Raw genomic sequence first — 22,848 nt, forward strand, 5'->3', positions numbered from 1 at the left:
TGGCTAAAGTAGCTGATCCACTGCCCCACAATACATGCTGTAATTGGCAGAAGCAAAATGTGAATGGCAGAACAACAGATCAATGGATGAAGAGAGGTGGCTAAAAACCTCTATATGTAAGTATATTATGCGTATTAAATCCTCTCTGTCACTCCGCAAAACATACTTTAATATTATGCATTTATGTATTGGGTTTTTACTTTATTTTGATCAGATGTTGAGGACTTTAACTTTTTTTTAATCAATGACCTAGACCTAAGGAAACGTGCTTGATTCATTTGCAGGCCAGGAATAGTCTAGCGGTAGCGGACGGCTTGAAGGCTAGTTTCTCCCACCTCTGTTTGTATGCTTCCAGCAGCAGAATGGGTTATCACTCCTCAACTACTTCTTGTATTAAGTGACCAGCGGAGGAAGTCATTCTGAGTGTCCTGCATTCCGCTTTGTTTCCAGAACTGTGCACTGGGGAAGTGGTGAGGGCTCCACAACACAAACACTCCCTAGATGTGTCTCTGTCACTTAATGGAGCGCACAGAGCGAGTCGCCTGTTCAGGCAAAGCTTGTGGTTTTATGTCCAGTTGTTTCTTGGGGTTGAATGTTCTCTTGTATTCCCTTTGCAATTCCAGTTTTAAAGCCTCGTTCTACATAGCTCGGTTATCAGGACACGTGCTCAGACATCTTTGTTGATGTTGCGAATCTTTTGATTTGCACCTGTTTTTGGGTTATTGCATATCTCTCTGTGCTCTTTTTGCCTGTGGTTACTTTCTCAGCTCTGATGAGGGACCTGGTTGAAAGGTATTAATGTTGTCTCGGTTTGCCTTTGTCCCCACCTGCTGTGCGTGGTTCCCCACGTCGTCTATGTTTGACCCAATTTGTAGAACATCTCTCTTAGACGAGATATGTTGGCTTTGCAAGTGCGTTTTTTAAAGCCGTGCTGCTGTGCAACAGGCCTTCACATTTACAAAGCCAATAGCTCTCGCTGGTAGGTGAGACTAATTGGCTCTGTCAATGCTTGTTTTTTTTACTATGCTTTGGCCACGGCCACCTTTTTGAATATATATTATTGTGAGCAGACTGCGTCTCCTGATGCAGATGTGTTGTTTGCGCTGTTTTCCTCAATGCATTTGTACATGGATTTGCCACTTCACGTTAGCAGACATAGTCAGTGGTTCTGATGCTCTGAGAATTCTTGCCCCAACCACATGGCTGAGACGTGCGCCTATGCAAAAACGATTGATTACCTATTCTGACAGTCGTCATTCTCCTTTAGTTTGACAATATTGCGCCCGATTATCAAAAACCTAAGAGTAACATTTGGGCAATATATTCTTTACGTTTGCATGAGGTTTTCAACATTGATGCAATTCAGAATTGTTCAGCACGAGTTCCGGTTGTGTAAAGGTAACACCCTTCGTAGTATGAAAGGTGCTTTAAAAAAAAAAAAAACATTTTAGGCAAAATATTTTTTTCTAAAATGCATATGAATGCTTTCAATTTTGAACCTAATTCGATCCATGGGACTGGGTTCTGGCAACATGATCTTTAACCTCGAGTTTAGAATCCTCAGATGCCCTCTTCAGATCTGAGTGTCAAACTTATGTTACTTCACTCAAATCGTAACTCTCTTATTGTCAATTTGTTCACTTACTTTACATCTATTTTCCGTTAAGTTATTTTTGGATACAACGCTCATGCCAGATTGCTATTTGCGTTTCCCCACACATTTACACAATATATTAAGTTAATCTAAAAATCTTTTGAAAAGTCTGCAAAGCTTCGGTTGTCCCCGCGATGTTCGAGGGACCTCACTCAGCACGGTTTGCAGTTTCTCCAAAGATGGCCACCAGGTGGGGATGCTTGTCTTTCAGGATTCCTCTTTATTGCAGGGATTCCGAGAGCCCACGGAGTTGAGTGGCATTCTCGTGCAGCAGGAAAGTGTTTCGAATGCTTCTAATTGTGGATTCCAGTGTGCAGTTTTTTTATTTTGAGCAGCTTGAAATTTCATTCAATAGTACAATTTTCTGTTTCTTGTATAAAGGCTAACTGTAGTAATTTCTATAGTTTTATTTTGGCCCAGATTCTGCTTAACGCAGTTGACATTCTCGTTTAACAGTGAGAATACAGATGTAAAGCTTGATTAGTTATCGCGCTGCGTCACATTTATTGCGAATGGAAAAGGACGCTGAGGGCAAAGTAGGGAACAGCAGTGTTAAAATGGTTTAAGCAGTGATGGGTGGATGGTGGGTCTTGGCAGCACCTCAAACGCTTGCAAACACCTGTCGTAGTAAGACTCTTGCTGCTTAGCGAGACTGCTGGTTTAGGAATGACAGCGCTTGTATTTGTAGGTGACTGAGTCACCCCTACAACGAGTCGCAACTGTCGGCCCTACCCTTCTGTCTCACAAGCAGTACCTCACCAAACTTAGACAGTTAAGGTGATTTCTGTCATCCTTACGAATGGACTCTAGATGCAACTTCTCAAGGGAGACATGGTGGAACGGAAGTTACCCCTTTCTCTCATTGGCAATAAGTCTCAGACACACATAAAGGCAATAAAAAAGATGCAGGTGAGTTTTCAATATATTTATTGAAAAGGCTGCAATCTACGGTAAAATGCATGAATTGCAATGATTAGGATAATGAGCAATAATAAAAGCAAAATTGTGAAGCTGAGAGTTGTGAATATGAAAACCCCCACCATATTGCAATAAACATAAGATATGCAATTCCTAGCAAAGAGAGCCTAATCTCTACACTAATGACAGCTAGTGTAGAGAATAGGCTCTCAGATTGGCTAATCTTCCAGTACCATGTCCATGAGAAGCACCCTCCAACCCTCGTTACCTGGGAATGAGGTCTCTAGGTCAGACACCGTGAAGACACAAAGGCTGAGCTCTGCAGCAAGGTGAGGTGCAGCATAGATGGCATCTGGAAGGAATCCCTCTAATGACCTTGTCCGTGTGAGAAGTATTTATACAGCTCATGTAGGATCCCTGGTGCAGGTATGTACCCAAACAACTGATAATGTAGCAGACTTGTGTCGGCAATTACATAAACAATCCCTAACAAGTGCGCGCACAATGTTCCTGTCAAACGTAAAAGTGAAAGGGACATGATGACAATGCCTATGTACATCACTAATAATGACGCCTTCTCAGAATGGCACTGATAACAAAAATGAAAATATTTCTTATAAAATGTAAGCAGCTGCAGAAGTGGTAAAAGAAATAATGAAATAAATAAGATAAAACAGAGCATGCTAAGTGGGTAAAAGGCTACTAGGTAAAAAGGGCAACACGCCTGCAAGCCGATGGCTAAGCTGACTCCTGTGCCCCGTGTGGAACTAAAAATTGGATTCACCACACACCCATCTAAATTTTCTCTTGAGGAAGCCTCTCCTTGCCCTGTCGGGAAACCTCAGCCCTAGGTAGGCTACTGCAGGACAAATGTCCTTGTGGCTAAGCTTGTAGTAGCACTGCTCTTTATATTTCCTTCATTTTCACCTCTTCACCACCACTGAAGATCTATACTCTGCTCCAGTCGCTGTTCTTCTCAAATCTGCCAGCAAGCTAATGAGCTATTAAGACCGTCCCACGTTCTGCTAAACATGTAGAGGTCATCGAAGTATAGATGGGCAGATGTGTCATCTAAATTAACAGACTAGCTGAAGTTCTTCCGTTTGGCCTTTGCCACATACTGTATTTCCACCAAACACTGCCTCTAGCCCTCACCCCCTTTCAAATACCCCACAACCTTCTCCCTGTGTACCAAAGTACTCGTGGGATACTTCAGCAGCAACTTTACCTGGTCTCCCTTACTTGGTGCATTAGCCAAGAAAACACTCTAGAGCAGTGGTCTGCAAACATTATTATGCTGCGCCCCCCCCAGTTGAAAAATAAAAATCATTGGGCCCCCCCTCAGAATTTTTCACAATTATTTTATAAAGATGGTAATGTTTAAATATGTCTAGACGTATTTAAACATTGCAGTTAAGTACTGTTACCTTTTTAAAAGTGCAATAACATGTTTCTGCTTAAAACAAAACACTGTTATCTGTGTAATGCTTCTTTTGGCCAGAGCCTGGTGCCCCCCATTGGGATCCCTTGAGGACCCCCTAGCCCACCCCCCCAGTTTGATGACCATTGCTCTAGAGAGACCAGAAAGACGTTCACATACAAACACCCAGATCCATTCCTTAAAAGGAACCACTATTACAGGAGTCTTCAACCTTTTCTGCCATGAGAGCTACTTAGGATCAATAAAAATCATCCTGAGCTACCAATATCATTAGTGTTGTAATAGTGATTATTTCAGGAAAGACTATGGGGGTTATTCTAACTTTGGAGGAGGTGTTAATCCGTCCCAAAAGTGACGGAAAAGTGACGGATTTACCACCAGCCGTATTACGAGTCCATTATATCCTATGGAACTCGTAATACGGCTGGTGGTATATCCGTCACTTTACCGTCACTTTTGGGACGGATTAACACTCCTCCAAAGTTAGAATAACCCCCTATATTAGTTACCGCCCTGTGTAAAATTACCCACATTGATCGCCTCTGCATCAGGCAAGGTAGCCACAGTAATGTAAAAAAAGGCTTTGTCAATTTGGAATGCCTTTACGTTGGTAATATATAACAGCCATAGCTTAAATGTCCCTGGCACCAAGGTAATATGTATTATATATTAATACACCCCCAGTGCCACATGATTTATCACTCATATATCAGTCTTATATTTTGGAAATTCAGCCATCGGATTATCAGTTCAGAAAATACACAGATTTTAGTTTCAAAAACACATTTATCAGTTTTGGTATACATATATTTATTCAATCAAGCAAAAGCTTCTAGTTTAGTAGGCTGGACTGGACACACAAGAGCTACTTTTAGGTAGCTGGAGAGCTACCAGTAGGTGAAGCCTCGATTATCAGTACCTCTAGAATTTCCTGACTCAATGCCGCCATGCATCTGTCACTAAATACCAACTACATTGGCCATAAAAAACAGAAGTCTAAATAAAGAATGAGGGACAGGGAAATTAATGGTCCAGTGTATAGCCTCCTGGGACATCTAATCAAATAGAATACTGAATACACTGTTCCAGAGAGAAAAAAAGCAGAACGAATGGCAACCCTTGAGTTAGTAGCAAGTGCCCTCACACACCCTGTTTGGTGTCATGCTTCATCATCGGGCAAGCTCCTCGTCAGACCAGCGCTGTGTTACGGTAAAAGATCTCCGGCAAAGAGCCCCCTTTTAGGGGTGCCCGTCAGACATTGCAGCGCCGGTCTGAAGAGTAGCTTGCCCGATGATGAAGCATGATACCCAACAGGGTGTGTGAGGGCACTTGCTTCTAACTTAAGGGTTGCCCTTTGTTCTGCTTTTTTTCTCTCTGGAACAGTGTATTCAGTATTCTGTTTCATAAAAAACAGAACACGTCTACCAGGTTCACTGCTACCATCCGTATCCAGGTTCGGATGGGCCTACTGGGCAATCAGGCAGTGCCCGACTGGCCGGTCTGAAAGGTCAAGGTGTGGGCCATTTTATGTGCTGTCTGTGGTCTGCTGGGGCAGTTTTTACAGATGATTTTCCTGATATTAAAACAAACATTGCCCACAGCAAGCTTAAATCCACCCTGTCTTCCATTACAAAATACTTATACAGCATGTTTTTTTTTTAGCTCAAAACTGCCACAAATTGCAAACATGGGCCACTTTTTTAGCCTTCCAATTCACTAATGAGTGTCACTTTTATTTTGGTATTCCAACCTAGATTTTGACCCTGTCCGACACTGCGTAGCCTCCTGTTAAAATGGGTTGTCTTTTCTTGATTTCCCTGCTCTGCTAGCTTATGAAGTCATCAAATGGTGAGATGTCCTACTCCGACTTGATTAGCAGAGAGGATGCTACTCATGGTGGAGCCGTATTTCTCAATAACCTGCACCTTATCTTCTACAAAACAAAATCTACAACCAATTTATCATCGTGAACTGGCTTCTTGATACCTGCTTACCAAAACAAAATTCTCCATTGCAAGGCATGGGCAATCTCATGGAGAGAGCAAACATTTAATTAAATGTCCTCTGCTTGACCTACAGCAAACTGGATGCCAAAACACTGTCATACCTGGAGGACCAGACTCCTACCCCCTCCATCCCAAATATCCCACCTTGCCCAATGGACACTTTGCAACACCAAAGTCTCTGTTCCAGGACAACTACCCTCTTAATGTCGAATATCTCTCAATGTTGGTGGATTTCCCCAAACTGTATTCATAGCCTTGTGCTCTAGAAATCTGTTATCGCAGATTCTTAACACTAAGGACTACCAACTCCCCTCTCCACCAGACTAGTGAACTAACAGAAGGATAGCAGTCTCCACCATCACAGACTTCTACCTCCTGTGGTGTACCCCACTCCCCTTACTGCCTGCAGTGCAGCACAAGGTTTTCTTGTGAACACCCACCATCTCCACTTCCCCTGTGCTTCCTGTTTGAGCCCTCCTGCTCTCCATATGCCCTTATACCTGCTCGTCCACGTTGATAGGTGAAGGTGAAGCTGAGGCTGCCCCACATGTTTTCTTTAATTGATACGTTATTTTATCTGCTTTTGTCACAGATTGTCTCGTCCACTCATGCTAAAGTGACACTAGCATGCCCGTGCACCATTCACAAAACAGTACACAGTCTTAAACTATTCTGTTTCTTTTTGTGCCTGTTGTAAAAGCTAGATGTGTATTTTGTGCTCTACAAAACCTGTGAGAGAAATACAATAAAACAAATGTGAAAAACTAGAGTTTCGCATCACATTTTAATGCACCACATTACAGCAATTGCCTCATTTAAAATGTGCATGTTAATACGTTTTACATTTTTTGTAGGATAAACAATTGTGTTGGCGAGGATAACCACTGGCTGTTTCTGCAGCTCTGCTTCTACACTCAGGTCCTCAGCGGCTATACCCTGGTGCTGGATTTCTGCCACTATTATTACTTTTTGCCACTGAGAAGCAAAAACTGGGTAAGCATACTCATTCTTAGCGGTTTGGTACGTCTGTTCGTTTACAGCAGCTGTTAATTAACATCTGCTGATTTTATTTGCTATTTTTACAAAACACACAGTAGTTTGTTTTGTGTCTCAATTGCATAATTTGTGCACATGTTCCTCCTTGTCCTGTTTTCTAATGCACAGGTGTGTACTGTCTAAATGTTCCCAGCCTTTGCCCCTTCGTACTTCTTTGATTCATGATGGTACACCACAATTATTGCTTTTGTTCTGTTGGTGTGTCATATAGATCAAATAGCTGACAGAGGAATACGTGATCGGGCCTTAGGCATTTTTGCGCTTTGTTCAGCTTGTTCCTCCATGGTGCGGGTAGGAATCAATCTTTAGAAGAACTCCACTATTTCCATCTGCTCCAATGGAAAAAAAACTAATAGATTTGCTGGGAAAGACCTCGGAGTAGAATTTGTTTGCTGCCTCTTTAGCAGGCAAACTCAAATGCCACCTTGGCTATGTGTTCTATCAAACGTGAAACAAATCTACAAGCGTAAAAGAAATATGCAGGAAACCTTTTTCCAGGTCAGAGAAGAAAAACTGTTCTGCTGCATCACTGCATTGAGTCATGCTTCCCTATTCCCAAGTAATTGTTGCTTGCTCCCCTTTGCCTTCACCTTTTCCTTGAGACTTAAGAAAAGGCTTTTCTCTACTAATTGAACTAGCTCTTAATAGATCTCTTCTCTTTTGCTGTGCATGACTGCTTGGATACTGAGCTTCTAGTTAGTGTTGAAAACATCTGGAAATCTTTCTGTCTTGAAGAGGAATTGTAAGGAATTTGGTTGACAGGCTTTGAGAGGAAGTATACAATCTTTCTGTGAGTTGCTGAGCTCCCACCCTGCCCTAATTAGCGTCCACTGAGACAAATTAAGGTAAACTTAGCTCACCTTTGATAGCTTGACCTGAGCCCCAAAACAGTCTGCTTAGAAAATGTGTGTGGTGTTATGTGTAACAAGTCAACCAAACAGAATGGTTAAAGGGATAAATCACTTAAAAGGCCCATGTAAATAAAATAAAAAATGCAACTATGAAAATAAAGAGAAAAATAGTAAAATGTAGTTGAATAGTTATTCAAAAACGGAAAGACCTCCCCATTGAAATAAAATATAAAATTTGATGAATTAGAAATAATAAAAGTGTCAAAGTATTCCTTTCCTCCACAGGTCCGACAAGAGTGTATGTACCCAGTGATTGACCATAGGACCATATTTATCTATGCACCCCAGGCAAGGTACTGCCTTTTTAATGTGCATAGTTGGACTAAAGCAAGTTGTTGATGGGTGTCAAAATCTCTACCTTCAAACGTAGAATTTTTTTGTTGAGAATGGAAATGTCAGTTGCAACCATTCTAGAGGGTGCAATGCTCCTGAGAATGGCAGAGAACTATGGACATTGGTTTTAGTCTTCTTAGCTTGCAAGGAGATCGAGTGAGGCAGACATGTGAGTGGTCATAGATGGGTCAAATGCTGCAGTCTCATTGGGTGACAATTTTGTTGTTCCAACGTTAGGATGTTCTGAGTATTAACAAAGTCCAGTCACATAGTATGTGGTGGGGGCTCAGTGAAGCAAAGTAGCCTTTGTGGAAAACCTTTGCAGACATTAAAAAAGCTCTGGCGAGATGAAGCAGTGTGACTGGATGCTTCTTGGCCCCTGGTCTTCCAGAATTCCTAAACATAGGACTTGTCCTGCAAAATGAGTCTTTATGGCAATAAGGTCCATTTAAGCAGTTGTTGGTGCTAGTTTCCTCTGGAAAGTTTCCAGTTACCTTTTCACTCTTTCAAGTAGCTATAGACTTTTACCCACAGCAGGAACATGTCTCCACGGTCATAAAAGTATCACACGAGGTAACTGGGATTTCTGTAAGAAATAGAACAAATTCCCCTGATACATAACCATCTCAGGTGCAAGTCCCCAACAGGCAATCAGCTAACCTGCAGGAGCTGAAAATCCAGTTGATCTTAAAATGAAACTGAGCTGACTTTATTCTTAGGTCAATCCCTGTGAGACAAAGATTCCTTTTAGGATCGTAGGAGGATTCCTCTGAGCACAACAGGCAAGAAAGTATGTGGGCCAAATGTATTGAATGGTTTTGACCTTTCAGTGCCTATGAGAAAATGTATTTGCATATATGGCCTTTTAACTCTTATGGTTTTTGGCTTGTTTGGTAAATCTTGGTAAGTGTCCTCAAAACACTTTTCTTGCAATATCATCTATATTTTGCTCCTGAGGAGTGGTTTGTTGTAGCACAAGTATCTGCGAGTGTTGTACAGGGAATATTATGGGAGCAAAAAATGATACCCCAATATTCAGAATACCCCAAAATTGGGATTACCCAAAATTTACCTCAAATGTTTCTCCCGTAGGTTGTTTCGCACGAAAAGGCACCCTCCCTGACATCATTATATCAGATTAACAGAAATAAGAAATTTGAGTTCTAGATCAAAGAAAAGTTAAAGGGTGTAGTACAAAAATGTTAAGATCAAGTGGGATAGAATAAGTGCCAATAGAGCTATACAGAGTAGTCAAAATTCATTAAATTAATCTAAGTCATAAAAGAGCATCATAAAGTAATCAGGAAAGTCTTCTGGCTCACCCTCCAAATCAGCGGGTTCTTATACAGAACTTTTGCATAACAAATTAGTAAAACAGCAAAGTCCTCATTGTAGGAAGCTGGCTCTGTATGTACTATATCAAAATGAGATATAGCGTGCACAGAGTCCAGGGGTTCCCCAAGAGGTTTAACAGAGGCAATAGTAGATAATACTAATGCTCTATTTGTGGTAGTGTGGCCGAGCAGTTAGGCTTATCAGAGGGTAGTGTTAAGCATTTGTTGTACACACACAAGCAATAAGTGAAAACACACACTCAATGTCTTAACTCCAGGCCAATAGGTTTTTATATAGAAAAATATTATTTTGTTAATTTATTTTTAGAACCACAAGATTCATTTAGCAGGTAAATACCTTAAATGAAAGGTACTTTGCATGCTAATAGTTGAGACTTTGAAAAGATTCAATATTGCATACAGTTTTCATTAAAATGACAAAAAGCTATTTTAAAAGTGGACCCTGCAATTTTCAACAGTTCCAGGGGGAGGTACGTACAGTACAGTTTCAGAGGTAAGTACCACACTTATGGGTTCAATCTCCGGGGCACAGGTAGCCCACCGTTGGGGGTTCAAGGCAACCCCAAACACCCAGCAACACAGGGCTGGTCAGGTGCAGAGGTCAAACAGGAGCCAAAATAACGTGGGTGTCTATGGAGACCGGGGTACTCCAGTTCTAGCCTGCTTGCAGGTAAGTACACGTTGTTGGAGGGCAGACCAGGGGGTTTGGTGGAGTACTGGAGGGGCCCCAAGTAAGCATAGAAACCACACCCTCAGCAGCATGGGGGCTGCCCGGTGCAGTGTGCAAACAGGGCGTCCGGTTCTCAATAGAACTCTATGGAGGGACCCGGGGGTCACTTAGACGCTGCAGGCAGGGCATAGGGGGGGCCTCTCGGGCAGTCCACTGACTGGGCAAGGTTGAGGGCCGCCTGCTGGTCATTACTGCACTGGTGGTCGGTTTCTCGCGGGCCTTGGGGCTGCGGGTGCAGTGCTTCTACAGGCGTCAAATATCTTCGTCCCGGGCAGTCACGGTCAGGGGGTTCCTCTGGGGAGGGGAGCACATTCCTATCCCTATTGGTCCTAATTCTCCAAAGCAAGTTGCAGAATTTCTCAAGGAGGGGGGTCACTTCAGCTCTTGTCATCTTAGGGGTGGACCTGGCTGGGGGGGTGACTCCTCCTTGTTTTTCTCATTAGCTCCCCGGACTTGCCGCCAAAAGTGGGGGCTCGTCGGGGGGGGGGCATCTCCACTAGCTGGAGTGCCGTGGGACATTGTAACACAAGGCTTGAGCCTTTGAGGCTCACCGCCAGATGTTACAGTTCCTGCGGGGGGAGGTGTGAAGCACCCCCACCAAGGACAGGCTTTGTTTCTGACCACAGAGTGCACAAAGGCACTCACCCCATGTGGACAGAAACTCGTCTGGAAGTGGCAGGCTGGCACAGACCAGTCAGCCTTGCACTAGCAGTTGGGCTAACATACATCTCTAAGGTGCCCTCTGCATGCATTTTTCAGTAAATCCCACACTGGCTTCAGTGTGGGTTTTTTGTGCTGAGAAGTTTGATACCAAACTTGCCAGTATTCAGTGTAGCCATTATGGTGCTGTGGAGTTCGTAATGACAGACTCCCAGACCATGTACTCAGTATGGCTACCCTGCACTTACAATGTCTAAGGTGTTGCTTAGACACTGTAGGGGCATAGTGCTCATGCACTTATGCCCTCACCTGTGGTATAGTGCACCCTGCCTTAGGGCTGTAAGGCCTGCTAGAGGGGTGACTGACCTATGACACAGGCAGTAGTTTGTGGGCATGGCACTCTGAGGGGAGTGCCATGTCGACTTTGTCTTTTCTCCCCACCAGCACACAAGCTGCAAAACAGTGTGCTTGCACTGAGTGATGGGTCCCTGAGGGTGGCATAATACAAGGTGCAACCCTTAGGGACCTTCCCTGGCCACATGGCCCTTGGTACCATGGGTACCTTTTACAAGGGACTTAACAGTGTGCCAGGGCTGTGCCAATTGTGGAAACAAAAGTACAGTTTTAAGGAAAGAACACTGGTGCTGGGGCCTGGTTAACAGGGTCCTAGCGCACTTTGCAATCAAAGCTGGCATCAGCACTTAGGCAAAAAATGGGGGGTGACCATGCCAACAGCTGCATTTTCCTACACCCATGAAATGATCATAAGTAAAAATTTGTTAGAAAATCAGACGTTTAAATGTCATTGCCTTTAATATATAAGCACTATCCCATTTTAAGAAAGTATCCAGGACCTTCTGTGCTACTGCCATCCCGAGAGGTTTGAACAAAATATGAAATATTTCACCAATATCACTTCATACAAATGAATGGGGCCTGTCTACACAGCGGGAGACCCATGAAGTTGCAACAGTTAGGAACACTGGAAAATAATTCAAAACTTTGTATTCATAACAGTGAAAAATGTTACATCAGCTTGACTGAGCTCTGTAGAGCTTGTGAGGAGAGAAGAAGTGCAGTAGAGCCTAACTGGAAGACATTAGACAGTAGTGAATGAGAGAAATCACATCTATTGTATTCAACACAGTGGTTTTATCTAAATGTGGCATAACTAAATTACTTTAATAAACACACTTCTTACTGTCATATTAAACTTGTTTAACCCCTACGGTGCCCTGGACGAGGTGATCTCGTCCAAGGCACCGGTTCCCGGGATTTTCTTTTTTTTTTGTGTGAAAGTGGCATGAGGGAGCGACCCCTTGGGGGGCAGAAACCTCTAGGCACCAGGGATCTTTTATTTATTTTTTTCTTTTTGTTTTGTTCTGTTTTTTTGGAGGTGGGGAGCGACCCCTTAGGCCTATTTTTATGAGGCCAATCTGCCCCTAAGGGGGACAGAAAACACTAGACACCAGGGAGGTTTCTTTTCTTTTACGTGAATTTCACGCAAGGGGAGTGACCGCTTAGGCAAGGGTCGCTCCCCTGGGGGGGAAATTTATTTTAGGCCATTTCTGCCCCCATGGGGGGCAGATCAGCCTATTTTGATTAGGCCGATATGCCCCCCAGGGGGGCAGAAACCACTAGGCACCGGGGATTTTAGTTTTTTTTTGTTTTACAGATGGGGAGCGACCCCTTGGACAAGGGTCGCTCCCCTGGAGGGGAAAATTGTATTTAGGCCATTTCTGCTCCCTTTGTGGGCAGATCGGCTGATTTTTGCAATGCCAATCTGCCCCCAAGGGGGGCAGAAACCACTAGGCACTGGGGATTTTTTTTTTTGCGCCAATGTCACGCTGGGGGAGCGACCCCGTAGGCATGGCTCACTCCTTTGGGGGGGGGGGAGGGATTTATTTTAGGCCATCGACCTATTGTTATTAGGCTGATCTGCCCAGAAGGGGGGCAGAAACCTCTAGGCGCCAGGGCAATTTTTTTTTTTTGTTTGTTTGTTTTTTTAGAGATGGGGAGCGACCATTTCTGCCCCCCTTGGCAGATCGGCTGATTTTAGGTCAATCTGCCCCCAAGGGGGCGGAAACCACTAAGCACCGGGGATTATTATTTTTTGCGCCAATGTCCCGCAAGGGGAGCGACCCCATAGGCAAGGGTCGCTCCTGAGTGGGGGATTGGGGGGCAAATTTAGTTTAGGCCATTTCTGGATCCTCCTATTGTTATTAGGCTGATCTGCCCCCGGGGGGGGGGGGCAGAAACGTCTAGGCGCCAGGGCAATTTTTTTTTTTTGTTTGTTTGTTTTTTTTAGAGATGAGGAGCGACCCATTAGGCAATGGTCGCTCCCCTGGGGGGCAAATTGTATTTAGACCATTTCTGCGATCGGCCGATTTTAGGTCAGACAGAAACCACTAGGCACCGTTTTGTTTTTGTTTTTTGCGCCAATGTCACGCAAGGGGAGCGACCCCATAGGCAAGGGTCGCTCCGGAGTGGGGGGGGGGCAAATTTATTTTAGGCCATTTCTGCCACCCCGTGGGCCGGCTGAGCTAGAGGCCAAAATCCACAGGTAGGCACTTTGCAAAAAACACCTCTGTTTTCTGTCAAAAATTCAGATGTGTCCCCGTTGTGTTTTGGGGCATTTCCTGTCGCGGGCGCTAGGCCTACCCACACAAGTGAGGTATCATTTTTATCTGGAGACTTGGGGGAACGCTGGGTGGAAGGAAATTTGTGGCTCCTCTCAGATTCCAGAACTTTCTGTCACCGAAATGTGAGGAAAATGTGGTTTTTTTAGCCAAATTTTGAGGTTTGCAAAGGATTCTGGGTAACAGAACCTGGTCAGAGCCCCACAAGTCACCCCATCTTGGATTCCCCTAGGTCTCTAGTTTTAAAAAATGCACTGGTTTGGTAGGTTTCCCTAGGTGCCGGCGGAGCTAGAGGCCAAAATCTACAGGTAGGCACTTTGCAAAAAACACCTCTGTTTTCTGTCAAAAATTGTGATGTCCACGTTGTGTTTTGGGGCATTTCCTGTCGCGGGAGCTAGGCCTACCCACACAAGTGAGGTATCATTTTTATCTGGAGACTTGGGGGGACATAGAATAGCAAAACAAGTGTTATTGCCCCTTGTCTTTCTCTACATTTTTTCCTTCCAAATATAAGAGTTTGTGCAAAAAAGACGTATATTTGAGAAATGCCCTCTAATTCACATGCTAGTATGGTCACCCTGGAATTCAGAGATGTGCAAATAACCACTGCTCCTCAACACCTTATCTTGTGCCCATTTTGGAAATACAAAGGTTTTCTTGATAGCTATTTTTCACTCTTTATATTTCAGCAAATGAATTGCTGTATACCCAGTATAGAATGAAAACGCACTGCAGGGTGCAGCTCATTTATTGGCCCTGGGTACCTAGGGTTCTTGATGAACCTACAAGCCCTATATATCGCCGCAACCAGAAGAGTCCAGCAGACGTAACGGTATATTGCTTTAAAAAATCTGACATTGCAGGAAAAAGTTACAGAGTAAAACGTAGAGAAAAATTGCTGTTTTTTTCACCTCAATTTCAATATTTTTCTTTTTCAGTTGTTATTTTCTGTAGGAACCCCTTGTAGGATCTACACAAATGACCCCTTGCTGAATTCAGAATTTTGTCTACTTTTCAGAACTGTTTAGGTTTCTGGAATCCAGCATTGGTTTCACGCCCATTTCTGTCACTGACTGGAAGGAGGTTGAAAGCACAAAAAATCGTTAAAATGGGGTATGTCCCAGTAAAATGCCAAATTTGTGTTGAAAAATTCGGTTTTCTGATTCAAGTCTGCCTGTTCCTGAAAGCTGGGAAGCTGGTGATTTTAGCACCGCAAACCCTTTGTTGATGCCATTTTCAGGGAAAAAACCACAAGCCACTTTTTCCCTTTTTCTTTTTTTTTTTTTGAACGAAAATTTCACTGTATTTTTACTAATTTCTTGGCCTCCTTCAGGGGAACCCACAAAGTCTGGGTACCTCTAGAATCCCCAGGATGTTGGAAAAAAAGGACGCAAATTTGGCTTGGCTAGCTTATGTGGACAAAAAGTTATAAGGGCCTAAGCGCGAACTGCCCCAAATAGCCAAAAAAAGGCCTGGCACAGGAGGGGGAAAAGGCCTGGCAGCGAAGGGGTTAAACTGTAACAATGTTTACTGGTCAATTACGTTTTGGATCCAACAAAAGAATCATTATTCGTTATTATTTATTGCATAAAAATATAAATTTGGAAAAACATATGTACAATATCCAACATGACAAATGGCTTTCCTATTCAAGAGCACCCTTTCTTGCTTACATTCAACGAGTTCAGGCAAGTTTAATGCAGGGACATTCCTGCACTTTCCGGTATCATCCAGCAGAACATCGCGCGTGAAGGTCTGAATAGGGGCCCCAGGTAAAATGGATAAGGTGATAGCAAAGGATTTTTCTTCCAATTGCAATGCAAGCAACGTTTGCGTAAGTTATTGGTTTTCTTTGCCAGCCCATGAAAGCTAATTAAAGGATAGTTTCACTCTGTCCATAAAGGCGCAGTACACTCAGTTTTCATAACCTGAAAAGTAAAAGGGAACATTTACATCTGTATTCAAACGTGTGTTTTTTCTGGTCGTATGTCACACAAGTTGTAAGCTAATGTCAGTAACCCTGCCACTCTAGGAAGACCCTGGTGCAAAATAGAGTGCAGCTTTGCTAAAGTAGTGGTTTTTAATGAATCACCAATGTTGCTACTTTGTGACAGATGCACAAAGGCTATGTAACATTTTTACAGTCATTAATAACGTACATTATCAATGTACCACCAACATTATTGAACAATCTAATACTGCAGATTGAACGCAGTTGCCTGTTTCTGCTGGCTTCTGTAACATTTTTAAACTTTAATCTATTAAAAAATGAAGCGTTACATAGACTGTGGCCTCTAAAATGTAGTAGAACTGCATGACCAAAAAGTGTAAACATTTCTGTGCTAATTTGTAATGATTGCTGAGATTTTTTGTATCACAAAAATGTTCCCAATCTAATACCACTAAATGTTATACAATGTCATGGCAACAGTGTTCTTGCATCAACAAGGACATGTATTATCAGTTTGTGCACACCAGACCTCCAAAACCCTGCGCCTCAAGCATACTTGGCAGATAACAAGCCTCTCGGCCGATTCGTTGTGTGAGACAGGGCTTTTCAGATACCTTAAAGAACTCAGTCAGTCGCTCATTCAGTCTTCAATAACCTGTCCAATAAACATTTGTATCTGCCTCAGAATATCCTTCCAAAGTTCCATGCTTACGTGCAGCTCTTTAAATATGATATACATCACCAGTTCCATTGCAGTTTCTACAGCACTTTTTGGACTGACCTGAATAAAGTAATGTCAGTTGTGAGGGTGTACCTAGAACACATCATACTGCCATTGTTTGTACCTAGAACACAAATAGGAGATTTACTGCCATTTTTTCCAGATACTTGCGCCGTCTCTTGGGAATGTTATTTCTGTGACTTGGATCAAATTTTGGGGATTAATTTATGGGTCCTATGCAAACATACATTTTCAAGGGATCAGAATTCTCATCTGTGTGATAAATATCACAGCCGCTGTTTTCTCCTTGCATATTCTGGTATGTCTAGCTTGCCAATATTTATCAGGGAAAAAGTCCCCAAAAAATAAAAACATGGAGAATGTGTATTTTAAATATCGTTTGATATATAATTCCCATTTTCTGCGTGAACCATTTGGAATAGGAAACATTTTCTGCTCTCTCAGATTACCTCATCGCAGGACACCGGTCTATCTAGGCTTCGCACCTCCCTGGCTGCCCATCCTTTTTTGATGCTGCGTAGACACATTTTCCGCATGCATACTCTTAGAAAAAGGCATTACAAAGGCCACTAGGTCTCGCCTACGAGCCAAGAACTGGTTTTTAGACATGTACAGTAACGCAGTGTTGTGGGTAAATAATCACGATTACCCCAAGTATAGTTGGCCTTCAATAAGGTTTAATGTACACACAACCTGGCATGAGTCCTCTTCCCAGCACCAAGCCGTAACTGACATGACCCAAGATTCCTAGAAAACTCAACACTCTATATTCCATGAGTGCCTAGTGCAATCTACATCATCACACATCCCTTTCACTTAGTTTTTTCTCAAATATAAATAATAAACTTATTTACAAACTAACTAATACATAAATATCATGTCTTATGTAAAGTACAAACACTATTACTGCGTGGAAAATAAACAAGGAATGAAAATACAATATAACTTATGTTGAACACATAAAACTAATATAACAACAGTAGATATAGAACCCTTTATGATCTTACGTAATCCTCACTGTAAGAGCGTATTCTTATTTCTCTACAGGCACTGGGACTTTCACCATCTTCAGGAAAAGAATAATTAATAACACCTCTTCTACTCACTTTTTCATCCTTCATCAACATTATACCTAAACATTCATCATCTTCTCTTACACGTTCGCCTCCTTTTTTTTATTTTATATAACACCACATTTCTCAAATTCCACCTTTCTTCTCCCTCCGAAATCACCCAAAACTTACCAAGTTTCACTATACGAAAGAGATCCCTAAATTTGGAAAGTCCCCCTTTCACCCTTCTAGGTTTTACTTTTACCCAAACACCAACATTTAGTTTAATTCTTATTCCCACTGACTTCACCTCACCCCTGCCCCCCTAAATGACCGTTACTTTCAACCTGACAGAGACTAATTTAGTACCTGGTAAACGCCCTCACATTTCCTGAAAAGGACATTTTTATGTTACACTATGGATGGTTGTGCCATACGGCCACACCTTATCATCCATCAATCTTTTCACATCACACTGGTTTGTTAAGGCGCATTGTAGAGTCCCTTTAACTAATCTGTTGGTCCGTTCCACAGTACCATTTCCTTGTGGATTATACAAATACATGCGTGAATGACTACTATCACTTTGCTCCAGAATCTTTACCATCTCACTGAACGTTAACTGTGCCGTTATCTGTAATAAGAATGGAAGGTATACCTTCTTCTCCAAATATTTCCTCCAAAACTGCAATAGTGGTCTTGATGTTGATGAAGAAGTGAGTAGAAGAGATGTTATTATTGATTCTTTTCCTGAAGATGGTGAAAGTCCCAGTGCCTGTAGAGAAATAAAATACACAGATTACGTAAGATCATAAAGGGTTCTATATCTGCACAATATTTTACAATGTGATTGTTCCATCCAAAACGACACTACCTATGACCTCTATTCTCTTTGTAGCAGCTTCTGTATAAAACAGTGTGCAGGATGTCTCGCGTACCACCTTTTGCTACCGTATTCACAGCGATCCTGAAGTGATCGCATCAGTCAATAAATTACTTTGTTCGCCCCTTGGGAACCAAACACAATATTTAGTTATAGAATATGGCCCCTGAGGAGGTCACACACAGCACATTAAGATGTGCCAAGCTTGTGCTATTAACCAGCGCGCTTACTAGATGGGGTGTGAGATGTAGCCGACAATGGCGCATGAGTAAAGAATGCTGCAGTAGCTCACTGTTGCCTAGTTGATGATTTGCGTCAATTTCCTCTCATCATTCAGCGCTCACACTGTGACGCTAATGGCTATGGACGCCCAATCCAACGTCACAACTGTGCGCTCATGTGCTGATGAATCCCAAAAGTTTGACACTGCTTTACTGCTGCCAGCACTGGGTTCAGGAGCTCGCGATGGACCAATGGTGAGTCCACTAATGCTACTGCACATGGTAATTAATAATACTACAGTACGTTTTACAATCACAGTTTTGGAGCAGAAATTCGACCTCACTACAGTCAAATCCTGCACAAATCTGACCTCTGCTGCTCCACTAAAATTGCTCACAAGTATTACAGTCTCGTCCTGAATCTCAGAGCGCAAAATTCTAGGATCACCCAGGTTGTTGTCGTCCTTCACTGAAGCTCGACACCAAACTGTTGTGGTTATGCCAAGGATAGTTGGTCTTCGATAAGGCATAAGTCCTCTCCCCAGCGCCAAGCTGTAACTGACATTCCCCAAGATTCCTAGAACAGTCAACATTCTATATTCCATGAGGCCTCGTGCAATCTACATCATAATACTCAGCAACTGTGCAATATGGCAGAATGTTTGAAAAAAATAAAAAAGCAACAAAAAAACGCTAAGACATGCACAGTGCTGGCCTCGTCATAACGCATTTTTGTTGCATTGCTGGTGGGAGGGAGGTTGGGGGTGTGGAGGATGGAGGTCAACACAGACAACAAAGGGTCTGGGGGGGGGAACGCTAAGGCCCAGGCAACAGTGCTCCAGTCATGGAGCTTTTTTTTTTATGGCAGGTGGGGTTGCAGGAAACAAACTGTTTTTGTTTTGTATTCGTAGTGCTGACCTGCAGGCATCTGGTGCTCGTTCAGTCAAGGAAAGTTCTGAAGTTCTGATGAGAGGAAGTGAGATGGGGAGCTGGAAGAGGAAGTTGGGAAGAAGGAGTAGGAATATAACTGCATCAGAGTGCATGCGGTGGTCCATGGGACCACTCTCTGCACATCCCAGTGTCTCCAGCCTGCACACGTACAGTATAATTTGTCTAGTTTGACAGCTTATACAGTGCACGTGCAGGCTTCTGACCTCAGAAGATCAGTACCTATCTTTCTGATATTGAGTAGAAGGAATCAGCTGTGGCTGGGCAGAGCGTAGAATTGGCCATTGCCCGAGGGACCTGAGGCAAAGGCCAGTTGGTGGGCCGGTATTATCAGCTCTTGATAAAATCATATTTGCCTGGGCCAACTTTGCTTGACTTTAACAGCTGCTGCAACCTCAGAGCGAACATCGATGCTCATTATAACCACGTACAGCGAGTAGATGGCTCATTGTCTTGTGCAGTAGGACAATGGGCCAAACTGATCAGGCACAGCATGTGGTGGGTCTCCTCCCGCCCGAGTCTCTCAGTGCGCCAGTGCACAGTTGGCACTAATTCTACCTGGGGTCCAGGTGAAAGGGGGCTGTGCAGGGAGACAGATCACAAATGGTAACCATCTAAGAGGCTCTACTTTTGTCTCCAGCAGCAGACAGAGGAGCCCCAGGTGACCACTGCCACCTTGTCATCTTAAAACTGTGAGGGGACTCCTGTTCACAACTAAACATAAATATTAAATAAGTAATGCAAACAATTAAAATGAGCAAAAACGAAAATGTTTTTGACAACACAAAATAATTATTGTGAGAAATTGAAATTCAGAAGGGAGAATTGACATGGTAGGACAGTAACAAAATGGATTGAGTGAAGAGAGCAATGTGGAGAGAGTCAAAGGGAGAAATGAGACAGCAGAGTGCAGAAGAATGACAACAATATCAGAAAAGGGACTGAAGCGAGAAAGAAAGGAAAGGTAGAGTTGAAAGAATAAGAATGCTAGAGATGCAGACAGATTGAGTGAGGGGGAAGAGATTAGGGAGAAAAAGTGATGAAAGGCAGTGGAGATAATGGTCAGAAATTTGTTATAGATAGAGAGAAAGGTGGAAGGCGAAAGTGGGGAAGAGGAAGACAGGAAGGTAGAGAGGATGTGGCATAACGGCCAGAGCTGACGACTTGGGAATTTGGGAACCAGATTTCCGCCTCGCCGTCGGCTCAGCATCCTGTGAGTCTGGGTAAATCACTTAGGCCCTCATTACAAACCTGGCGGTCCAAGACCGCCAGGGCTGTTGTGACGGAAGCACCGCCAACAGGCTGGCGGTGCTTCCTGGTGTATTACGACCGTGGCGTTAGCGCCGCGGTCGCACCGCCGGGGCCGGCGGTTTTCTGCCACAGTGGCCCCGGCGGTTGTAATCCGCCAGGGGAGCGCTGCTTGCAGCGCTGCCCAGGGGATTACGAGTCCCCCTCCCGCCAGCCTTTTCCTGGCGGTTTGAACCGCTAGGAAAAGGCTGGCGGAAAGGGGAGTCGCGGGGCCCCCTGACAGGGCCCCATGGAGCTTTTCACTGTCTGCATAGCAGACAGTGAAAAGCGTGACGGGTGCAACTGCACCCGTCGCACAGCCGCAACACCGCTGACGCCACTCGGTTTCCGCCCAGCGGGGATGTCGAAATGGCCACCGCGGGAGTGCGGCCGCATTGGCGGCCGCACGACGGTTACAACCTGGCGGGCGGCAGTAGCCGCCCGCCAATGTTGTAATGAGGGCCTTAATCTCCAAAAATTGAATGTGTCAGTGTTAAAAACTCCAATACATTTGGGTAGGGTCTACGCTATATAAAACTACAACAAAAAGTGAATGATGAAGGAATAAAGGAAATGATAGAGAGGATAGGAAGGGAGAAGAGAGTCTCCAACATTTCCTGGTCTATGAGAAAAAATGAAGGATGGCTACTACCTCACATTGACTATTCCCTCCTTCAGTCTAGGGCTTAGGTTAGAGGTTGTTGGCATTCCATGTGGTAATGGTGCCAGTGGAATTTCCTTCTTCAAAAGGATGTAATGGTAAAGAGAATTCCACCTGTGGATTCTCCTTTGGTTTAAACACTACCTCCAGGCACAGGAAGACCTACTTTTCATTACTGTCTGCAGCAAAGCAATAAGTGGGACACATAAGAACATAACATTATGTACACTACAAAGGAATTCAAGGGGCAGAGCGATGTGAAAGACGCTGACAGGAGAGAGCAAGACAGGAGAAAAAGGATGGTTTGCAAGACAGACATGTGAAATAAATTTTAAGGAGAGATACAAAATGACAGGAGGAATAAAGGCATAAGAGATATAAAAATAAATGAAGAAAGAGCCCACAGGGGAGACAGTAGTGTGAGAGAGAGGGGGATTTCTAGACAGAGAGAGAGAGAAAAAAAAAGATAGGAGAAATGTGAGAAACTGGGTGAAGGACATAGGTAGAATGAGAGACACCAAGGAGAGAAAAATAAGAATAATATGAGAGAAAAGGGAAGAACTAGAGAGAGGAGCAAAAATGATAGCAAGAACGAGAGAGGTGTACACAGCAAGTAAGAAAGAGGCAGAGAGAAAGAAAGGCATTTGGAGTGAATTCCTTCAGCTTTTTCATATTCAAATCAAGTCTTTACCCACAATACAAATGAAATCAAGTACAAAGCTTTATGCAATCCCCAAAGACATTGCCTGCAGAGAGGCTCCTGAGTGACAACCAAAGGAGAAGACCCCTGGTTCCTTGAGGGTGAACAGAAGCCTCCAGACACGAAGGATGTGCATAGTTCTCGGACTCATGGGCAGATATGCTACAGGACATTCAAAGAACTTTTTTTTGGGGGGGGGGGGGGAGGGGAGGGTGGACAAAGACTAAGGGACCAATAGGTGACTAACAAATTCAGGCAACCAAAGTAGAGAAATGTATAGGTTTGAAAATCAGGTGAGGAATAATGGTGTGTCCAGTGTTGTGTATTGTCTTGGGCAATGCTACTAACCCCACGCCTTAGAAGAAAGCTTAATCTATCAGAGATTTCTCCAAAAATGACTCCAGGTACTCTGCTTCGTTTCATGGAAGGTCATTATTCACAAATGTGGGCCACTTTTTCTTTCGGTGCCCAGGCCTAATTTTGATTCCAATCCGACCCTGGAAGGAATCCAGTTATTTTTGTGTTTGAGTTGATGTAAGATTGTCTATGCGACTGGTAAAGATCTCCCCGAGGCTGCTCACGAGAGAGGGAGGATATTATTGGTGTGACTAGTTTAGGAGATGGGATATGATTAGGGACTACGCGTGGAGAAAAATACATGTTTCTGTCTCGGCGATTTTAGCATAGCATATGATAGAAC

At 43.5% G+C, this 22,848-nt stretch overlaps 1 protein-coding gene across 1 annotated transcript in view; it reads left to right on the forward strand.

The window, feature by feature from the left end:
• Positions 1 to 22,848, forward strand: part of ZDHHC21 (zinc finger DHHC-type palmitoyltransferase 21) — a 177,582-nt gene that overhangs the window by 95,195 nt on the left and 59,539 nt on the right. Inside the window, exon 5 of the mRNA XM_069238846.1 lies at positions 6,874 to 7,012. Within this exon, the coding sequence (XP_069094947.1) occupies positions 6,874 to 7,012 (139 nt within the window). The remainder of the gene's footprint in view (positions 1 to 6,873; positions 7,013 to 22,848) is intronic.

The sequence above is a fragment of the Pleurodeles waltl genome, chromosome 1_2 (assembly GCF_031143425.1).
Source record: "Pleurodeles waltl isolate 20211129_DDA chromosome 1_2, aPleWal1.hap1.20221129, whole genome shotgun sequence".
Taxonomy (NCBI): Eukaryota; Metazoa; Chordata; class Amphibia; order Caudata; family Salamandridae; genus Pleurodeles; species Pleurodeles waltl.